The sequence below is a fragment of the Asparagus officinalis genome, chromosome 5, assembly GCF_001876935.1.
Source record: "Asparagus officinalis chromosome 5, Aspof.V1, whole genome shotgun sequence".
Classification (NCBI taxonomy): Eukaryota; Viridiplantae; Streptophyta; class Magnoliopsida; order Asparagales; family Asparagaceae; genus Asparagus; species Asparagus officinalis.
In genome coordinates this window covers 7,163,727-7,173,429 of record NC_033798.1, presented here as the reverse complement: position 1 = coordinate 7,173,429, position 9,703 = coordinate 7,163,727, and the positions used below count along the sequence as shown (strand labels likewise).

Sequence of the window (9,703 nt, the reverse complement as noted above, 5' to 3'; positions counted from 1 at the left end):
CGGAGGCGGTGCAGCTTTGGTTCGACTTCAGCCACGATCAGGTACTGCTTTTGCACTTTGCGTCTTGTAGCAAGGGGCTGTTTGGATGCATTTAGAAAACTAGAGTATTTATGACACAAATTAGAAAGTGGCTATCCAACTCATCATTTCCATTCGAGTGTTTACATTGTTTGGTTAGGAATCTTTGTGAATCCTAAAATAATAGTATTATATTGTTTGGATAGTATAATGTAAACTAGAGTATTTATGACACAAAATGGAAAGTGATTATCCACCTCATCACTTTCTACAAGGTTTTGACTTTTTTATTATTATTTTAGACACATTTACTACATTGTGTCAGCTTTCCAACAAAATCACTCGGAGGCGGTGCAGCTTTGGTTCGACTTCAGCCACGATCAGGTACTGCTTTTGCACTTTGCGTCTTGTAGCAAGGGGCTGTTTGGATGCATTTAGAAAACTAGAGTATTTATGACACAAATTAGAAAGTGGCTATCCAACTCATCATTTCCATTCGAGTGTTTACATTGTTTGGTTAGGAATCTTTGTGAATCCTAAAATAATAGTATTATATTGTTTGGATAGTATAATGTAAACTAGAGTATTTATGACACAAAATGGAAAGTGATTATCCACCTCATCACTTTCTACAAGGTTTTGACTTTTTTATTATTATTTTAGACACATTTATGATATTGTGTCAGCTTTCCAACAAAATCACTCCTAATTTTGGTGATTTTGCTTTCAGTGACACATCATCAAAATGTGTAAGCTTTTCATGTAAAAGAGAATTTAAACAAACAATGTAAAATGATGAAAACTGACATTAGGACCCACTTTTTTACACTTTCCATCCTTTTACATGGTAAAAACATACAACCACACAGCCCCTTGGATACTTGCAATTATGGCTTTATGTAGTTGTTTGGTTGGCATTTTTTGTCCTTGTTTCCCTGTCAAAACTGACAAAAGTTATTAGTTTTGACAACTTTACTTGCAAAAACGTCCTAAAATGTGCGTTTTTATAAGTAAAGTTGTCAAAACTGATAGCTTGTCAGTTTTGACAGGGAAACCCAAACAAAAAAAACCAACCAAACAGCCCTTAGGACGTATTAACTTTGGGGTTTTTTTTTTTTGAAAAATTTAGCATAAGTTTTGAATATGTGAGAAATTTCTTGAGTTTTATTGATAACAAACTTTGATACAAATGAAGTAGATAATTTGATATAAATTATGATTTGAGCAATGCTTTCATATTAGGGTGTGTTTGGCAACTTCAGAAAACTAGTTTTAATGGACACAAGTGTGGTCCAAAAAATTCACCAAAAAAGTTCACCGTCGGTGATCCGAGAGGTTCTAGTATGACTTCTATGGTCTTTGCGCGGTCCAAAAAATTGTTTTTAGTTTGAAGAAACTTGGACCAAATCCGGACTAGTTTTTTTTAGTTTAAATTATAGCACTTGAACTAGTTTTTTTTACTAGCCCTTATATGGACCAACTATAGTCTAATTAAGCAACAGATAGTCCAAACTCAATTTTATTTTGAAATTTCCAAATACATCTGAGTTTATGAAAGAATATCAGAGTTAATCAGAACAAAGTTTTATTGTATGCACGTTTGTAAGGAAAATTACAATAAAATAATACCTAGACTAAGAACTCAAAAATTGGCTCTTTTTTGTTACTCATTTAAGAGAGTCCATTAAAATACGATATATTTGGTAGCTCCGACGTGGTGACAGAGACTTCAAAGAATATCAAAGTCTTTGCAATGTACAGGAGCTATAAAAATATTACTCATGCATATTGCAGAGACTTTAATACTCTACAAAGTCTTTGTCACTACATCAGAGACAGCCATGAAAGTATAGTAAGGAGATTGATTAAAGTCTCTGCAATATTCACGAGTTATATTTATGAAGACTCTTCAAATATGTCGATCCAGTTAGGATAATGATATGGATACTTTTGTAGCCGGTTTGGTTAACAGGAGATGAGTCAATGAGTTACAGTAGCAAATGCTGCAATTTGATTTCTATTTTCGATATTTGGTTAGCAATTAATATTTTCGAAATTTAATTACACTTCCATTTTGTAGAAATAAGTTATAGCGTTTGACTGCGACACTACTGCTGTTCCATTAAACAAAATTAAAATTGAAATACTATTGCCATGGTCCTTAACTTTGTGAGGCCAAACTCATGAACTGTAAATTTTATTTTACAACTATAGCTAAACAGACGCTTGACAGAGAAATATTTTTTAGAACAAAATATGTAAAACCACATCTTTTGGCAACTAATCAAATGCCAAGCCCCTATTTAAAAATACATTTTTATGAAGGATTTTGATCCTCTCCACCATAAAAGAAGTGGAGAGATCACTACTATATCACAATTTTTTTTGTTGGGTGGTTCTGATTTGTCTTTGAGTGTAAATTAGGAAATGAATGCAAATCATAGGGGTATTATGAGTGTTATATTTGAAATGAATCATGATCGTGTACTAGAAAATAAACATCTATGATTAATGTAGTGGTTTTGATAGTGGAGAGGATCCAAATTCTCAACAAAATGTATATATCCAAGCGTACATATCAGTTTGCACACAATAAAAAAGATTTTCTGCAAAATAAAACACAGCAGCAGGGGAATTAAATGCAAAATTCAAAATTTTTTTCTCCAGTTGTTCGCCTACTTGCTGCTGTCGGCGGAGGCGTCAGGCACCGGAGAGGCGCGAAACCTGAGGAGAGGAGACACTTGTACGGTGGAGAACGCGTTCTGCGTACAAGCCTACATATCGGTCGCTTTAGGATTCGTGGGCTTTGTTTTCTTGGCATTTTCAGCTCTCATCTCTGGCTACAGGCTCATTTCCTATCTCATCACTGGGTCTCGTTTTCATCTCTGAGCTAAATTTTTTACAAAAAATTCCCAAAAATTTTCCCCCCTGTTTAGATTCATGTAGTGTTAAAAGAAATCTGTGTAATTATATTCTGTAATCTCTTTGTCGTAATCAATCGTCGGAATGTTGTTACTATTTAGAAGCTGCATTGTCGCATTGGTATGCTCTTCCTCGAGTTTAGCTTACCGCTTTTTTTAAAATTTTCCTCAAAATTTTCCACAATTAGAAAATGTCAATTACACGTTAATACAAAAGTAATGATCAAACTATAGCCAATAGAAAATGTAATACTGATCAATCCAGTGTGATAATTTTTTCCACAGAAGACTGCCGTCACTACTATGAACTGGATATAAAACCTCGCATAAACAAACACAAACCGACTAAAAATCAACAAAACCAAATCCCTCCTTCAACGCAGCCTATTTAAAATGAATCCCAAGAACATGACATAAATAAATTTATCCTATATTATCCAGATCAAAATGCCAAATTGGCCGTCTTGTCACGGTGCAGGTCTCAACATGGCCGTTACTTAAAATAAAGGGAAAATTGGTTCTAGCCTCCAAAATGAGTCCGAGTGTCCCCTCCCGGCCCGGACTTTGTCAACGGTCCCTTCACCCCAAAAAACACTTGTGATTTTCATCTAGACCCCGGGACTTTGTCAATGGTCCTTTCGCCCCAAAAACACTCCTGATTTTCCTCTAGCCCCCAAAACACCCCCCACATGAAACGTTGTTTAAAACCAACGTGATCTTCTCAAAATACCCTCATACAGCCCGTCACCCTATCAAGCGGAAATTCGGGAATAGTACTGTAGCATTAATTGATGATTAGAATGTGGTTTTGTTCCCTCTAAATTATTACCATATCTATTCCCCCTCCCGCAATAAAACCATCTCCTCCCCGTTTGCTTACCCAACTACTCCCGGCCACTTAATTCTCCTCATTAATTTCTCTTCGATCTTTCAACTACTCTTGTTTAAAATGACGGATGGATCACTTTTTTGCATGATGACAAACGCAAAAAGCAATGAAGACGGTGACAGTGTCTTTATAGTTATCAAAGGGACTACAAAAATCGTTAGCTTGAAATATCAAGTGTCACAAAGGCTTAAAATACCAATGTAATCTCTTTCACTAAAATTCATATGTGAAAGGGAAAAGAAATTCAGTATTTCAATTGTTAATGACGAGAACTTGAGTTTGATGTTCGAGTATTGTCGTCGTAATGGATTTACAAACGTAAACTTGTATGCTACATCCGCTGGGAAATCCTCAACTTCTCAGAACACCCAAACTACTCCTGAAAATGTGTAAGCATTTCACTTATAATTTCCGTATGAGTTCACTGATAGGTTATGAGTTGGTTGTTAACCTTATGCATTGATTGCTGAGGTTATGAGTTGGACGATAAAGTTACGGACTGGTTGTTAAGGTTATGTGTTGTTTGCCTGATTTTATGAGATGGTTTTAAGTTTGTTGCTAAGGTTATGAGCTCGCTATTACGTATACGAGTTGGTTGCTATAGTAATATGTTTGGTGTTAAGTATACGAGTTTGTTGTTGAGGTTACGAGTCCGTTGTTAAGATTAAGGGTTCGTTGTTAAGGTTATGTGTCAGCTGTTAAGGTTAAGAGTTCGTTGTTAAGGTTAAGACTTCTTCGTTAAGGTTATATGTCGGATGTTAAGGTTATGAGTTTGTTGTTAAGATTAAGACTTCGTTGTTAAGGTTATGTGTCGGCTGTTAAGGTTAGGAGTTCGTTGTTGTGGTTATAATTTTTTGTTAACCTTATAAAGTATATCTTCCTTTTTGTTAGCCTTATGTGCTGGTTGCTAAAATATTAATGTATTTTTTTTACTTCTACAAGACTATCCCGACAGAAAATTCCTGATGCGCAGCTGCCATGCTCACCCAAACATGTAATGATGAGCGTATTCCTATTGACAATCTCACTAGCGACTCGATCATGCTGCTGGAAGACATGATTAACAACCAAACCAAGATCCCAGCTGAGTGGCACACGGTCATACGTGAAATTGGTCAGAAATTTGATAGTGCTGCTGAAGTTAGATTAGCTCTTCAATACTATTCAATTGCGAAATGGTTCGAGTATGGTTTTTACCATATATGAACAAAGACGTATAAGAGTCTATTGTCGATTCAAGAACACGCATGGTTGCCCTTGGATGTTGTTTTCTTCTCCACTCAGAAATTCGTCGATTATGTCTATAAAGAATTTTATTCTACCCACACTTGCGGTCAACACAGAGCTAATGCTGGCAACTCAAGGGCATCAAGAAAGTTCATTATAGTCCAAATACAATTTGTTTTGAAGGTTAGGCCAGATCTTCGTGCAGTTGATATCAAGAACACATGCTATCAAATTATGGAATCAAGATTAACTACAGTAAAGCATGGAAAAGCAAAGAGATAGCTCAACAGGACCTGTTCGGTGACGATGATGAGGCTTATGATTCACTGAGATGATACATTTTTTTATTCTTATGTTTTTGTTGTGAAGGTTTAGTATTGGTTGCCAACCTTATGTATTACTTGCGAATATTATGTATTGGTTGCTAACCATACGTATTAGTTGTTAAGATTATTGGTTGGTTGTTAAGTATACTTGTTGGTTGTTAAGGTTAAAGATTAGTTGTTATGATCATGAATCTGTTGCTAAGGTTACTGTTTTGTTGTTATAATTATGTAGGTATGAAGCCATGGGTCATGTAACTAATCCAGGAAGTCGTGTTGCTATTGATGCTAATGATGGAAGGTTTAGGCGTTTATTCATAAGTTATAATGCCTGTATTGAAGGGTTCGTTATTGGGTATAAACCTCTCTTATTTTTGCATGGTGACAAACACAAAAAACAACAAAGACGGTGATGGTGTCTTCATAGTTATTAAAGGAACTATAGAAATCGTTAGCTTAAAATATCTAGTGTCATAAAGGCTTAAAATACCAATGCAATCTCTTTCACTAAAATTCATATGCGAAAGGGAAAAGAAATTCGGTATTTTAATTGATAATGACGAGAACTTGAGTTTGATGTTCGAGTATTATCGTCGTAATGGATTTACAGACATAAACTTGTATACTACATCTGCTGGGGAATCCTCAACATCTCAGAACACCCAAACTACTCCTGAAAATGTGTAAGCATTTCACTTATAATTTCCTTATGAGTTCACTGATAGATTATGAGTTGGTTGTTAACTTTATGCATTGGTTGCTGAGGTTATGAGTTGGACGACAAAGTTACAGACTGGTTGTTAAGGTTATGTGTTGTTTGCTTGATTTTATGAGATGGTTTTAAGTTTGTTGCTAAGGTTATAAGTTCGTTGTTTCGTATACAAGTTAGTTGCTATGGTTATGCATTTGGTGTTAAGCATACGAGTTTGTTGTTGAGGTTACGAGTCCGTTGTTAAGATTAATGGTTAGTTGTTAAGGTTATGTGTCAGTTGTTAAGGTTAGGAGTTCATTGTTAATGTTAAGTCTTCGTTGTTAAGGTTATGTGTCGGCTGTTAAGGTTAGGAGTTTGTTGTTAAGATTAAGACTTTGTTGTTAAGGTTATGTGTCGGCTGTTAATGTTAGGAGTTCGTTCTTGTGGTTATAATTTTTTTGTTAACCTTATAAAGTATATCTTCCTTTTTGTTAGCCTTATGTGCTGGTTGCTAAGATATTAATGTATTTTTTTACTTCTACAGGACTATCCCAACAGAAAATTCCCGATACGTAGCTGCCACGCTTATCCAAACATGTAATGATAAGTGTATTCCTAATGACAATCCCACTGGTGACTCGATCATGCTGCTAGAAGACAGGATTAACAACCAAACCAAGATCCCAGCTGAGTGGCACGCGGTCATACGTGAAATTGGTTAGAAATTTTATAGTGCTGCTAAAGTTAGATTAGCTCTTCAATACTATTCAATTGTGAAATGGTTCGAGTACGATTTTTACCATAATGAACAAAGACGTATAAGAGTCTATTGTCGATTCAAGCACACGCATGGTTACACTTGGATGTTGTTTGCTTCCCCACTCAGAAATTCATCGATTATGTCTATAAAGAATTTTGTTCTACCCACACTTGCGGTCAACACGGAGCTAATGCTGGCAACTCAAGGGCATCAAGAAAGTTCATTACAGTCTAAGTACAATTTGTTTTGAATGTTAGACCAGATCTTCGTGCAGTTGATATCAAGAACACATGCTATCAAATTATGGAATCAATATTAACTACAATAAAGGGTGGAAAAGCAAAGAGATAGCTCAACAGGACATGTTCAGTGACGATGATAAGGCTTACGATTCACTGAGATGGTATATTTTTTATTCTTATATTTTTATTGTGAAGGTTTAGTATTGGTTGCCGACCTTATGTATTACTTGCAAAGGTTATGTATTGGTTGCTAACCATACGTATTAGTTATTAAGGTTATTGGTTGTTTGTTAAGTATACTTATTGGTTGTTAATATTAAAGATTAGTTGTTATGGTTATGAATCTGTTGCTAATGTTACTCTTTTGTTGTTATATTTATGTAGGTATGAAGTCATGGTTCATGCAACTAATCCAAGAAGTCGTGTTGCTATTGACGCTAATGACGGAAGGTTTAGGCATTTGTTCATAAGTTATAATGCCTGTATTGAAGGGTTCGTTGTTGGGTGTAGGTCTCTCTTATTTTTTGATGGAACATTTCTTAAAGATTGCTACAAAGGTATACTACTTAATGTCACAGGATATGACGACAACCAAGGAATATTTCCTCTTGCTTATTGTGTATGCGACCAAGAGAATAATGATAATTGGAAATGGTTCTTACAAGGATTATGAACGATACTTTATGATAGGGAAAAGCCTTACAATCCTCCACATCAACTGGTAATTATTTTCAATGCCGACAAGGGTATTAAGGTAGCAGTTGAGGAATTCTTTTCAGATGCTTTCCATTCAAGGTGTGTTCTGCATCTAGTCAAGAATTTCAAAAAAAAGATAAAGGATTTTGGACACAAGGCAAATGACGCTCAGATTTTGGGTGATTTGTTACAAACTGTGGCTTATAAGTACACAATTTCTGAATAGGATGATTACATAAAAGAATTGGCATCGATCGATCATAGGGCTTATATTACTACAATGGAATACTCCCTGGAGAGATGTGAAAACTCTTATTTTTCTGGTATAAGGTATGATAACTTTGTATAAACGTTATTTGTTAATGCTACATTTTAGTTGTTAAGGTTATAGTTAGTTTGCAAATTTGTTGTTAAGGTTAGGTTTTGGTTGTTAATGTTAGAGTTTTGTTGTTAAGTTTACACTTTCGTTGTTAAGTTTATTTTTGGTTGTTAATGTTACTTCTAACATTGCAGATATGGTCATGTTACTTCAAACATTGCCGAGTCCTTCAAAAGCTGGATAAGAAAGGCATGAATGTTATGAATCCTACCTTTGGTGGAGACGACACGAAAGCAAATCATGGAGCGCATGTATGAAAGAAGGCTTATGGCAGCGAATTGGTCTAGATACTTATGTCCAGAAGCGGAGATGGTGTTGAGTGAGAATATTCATCATGGTAGTTGCTTGGCCATTAAACACTCGACATAAGATATTGTGGAGGTCGAATCTAATAAAATTTGTCGTGTAGTTTTGAAAAATCGGGCATGTTCATGCAGGTCTTGGGATATCATCCGCATTCCTTACAAACATGCGTGCGCTGTAATTATTTAGATGTGATGAGATATTTATCAATATTAGGATTGGTTTATGACTATTGAAGCTTTCAGAGTAAGTTATGCACCAATCCTCTTTCCTATCTCAGATTACGAGAAACGCTTTGTACCGCCAGAAGACCGATTATTAAAGCCTCCCCTTACAAAAAAAGGTGTGGAAGACCATGTACTAGATGAATAAATAACAGATCACTGAACACACATCTTGTTAAGTGCTCTCGATGTCATATGGAGGGTCACAATCGTCAAACTTGTAACGAGCCTATATAGTTGCTAAACAAATGTATTTCTTAGTAACGTTTTATATTTGTAGTTAACAATATATAATATTGGATGATACCCTTTTAAAATGACTGTTATAATTTAGGCTATTGATTGGTTGTTAAGGTTATGGCTTGGTTATCAATGTTATGTTTTGGTTGTTAATGTTATGGCTTGGTTGTAAGGATTACGGATTTATTATTAAGTTTAACATTTTATTTTTAAGGTTATAGCTTGGTTGTCAAAGTTATTGTTTGGTTGTCAAGGTTATGGCTTGGTTGTTAATATTTACATATTTGCATTCAAAAAAATTCGCGCTTAGCCGTTATAATTAAGGCTATTGATTGGTTGTCAAGGGTTACAAATTTATTCTTAAGTTTAATGTTTTATTGTTAAGGTTATGGCTTGGTTGTCAATGTTATTGTTTGGTTGTCAAGGTTATAGCTTGGCTGTTAATATTTATATATCTGCATTCAAAAAAATTCGCGCATGGCCGTTATAGTTATGACTATTGATTGGTTATCAAGGTTATGGTTTGGTTGTAAGAGTTATGGATTTATTGTTAAATTTAACATTTTATTGTTAAGGTTATGGCTTGGTTGTCAATGTTACTGTTTGGTTGTCAAGGTTATGACTTGGTTGTTAATTCGCGCTTGGTTGTCAAGGTTACCGAGAGAATTTTTTCTCCTCATGCCTTCAATGCATTTCACAGTAACGTTTGTTCCTAAGACATGAAAGTTATGATCACCTTTCTCCTCTCTATTCCCGCCTGCCATGAGGCAATCTCCATCATCCCTTTACT

At 35.2% G+C, this 9,703-nt stretch overlaps 1 protein-coding gene across 2 annotated transcripts; it reads left to right on the top strand.

The window, feature by feature from the left end:
- LOC109843919 lies at positions 3–8,025 on the top strand. 2 transcript variants are annotated; one of them, XM_020412899.1, is made up of 3 exons: positions 14–41; positions 6,614–7,232; positions 7,456–8,025. In XM_020412899.1, the coding sequence occupies exons 2-3, from the start codon at positions 7,120–7,122 to the stop codon at positions 7,742–7,744; spliced, it is 402 nt and encodes a 133-aa protein (XP_020268488.1). In that variant the 5' UTR covers positions 14–41; positions 6,614–7,119; the 3' UTR covers positions 7,745–8,025. The 2 variants fall into 2 exon arrangements, 1 of the variants encoding a protein (XP_020268488.1); XR_002247833.1 differs by lacking the exons at positions 6,614–7,232; positions 7,456–8,025 and adding an exon at positions 2,686–2,820 and having other exon boundaries at positions 3–41.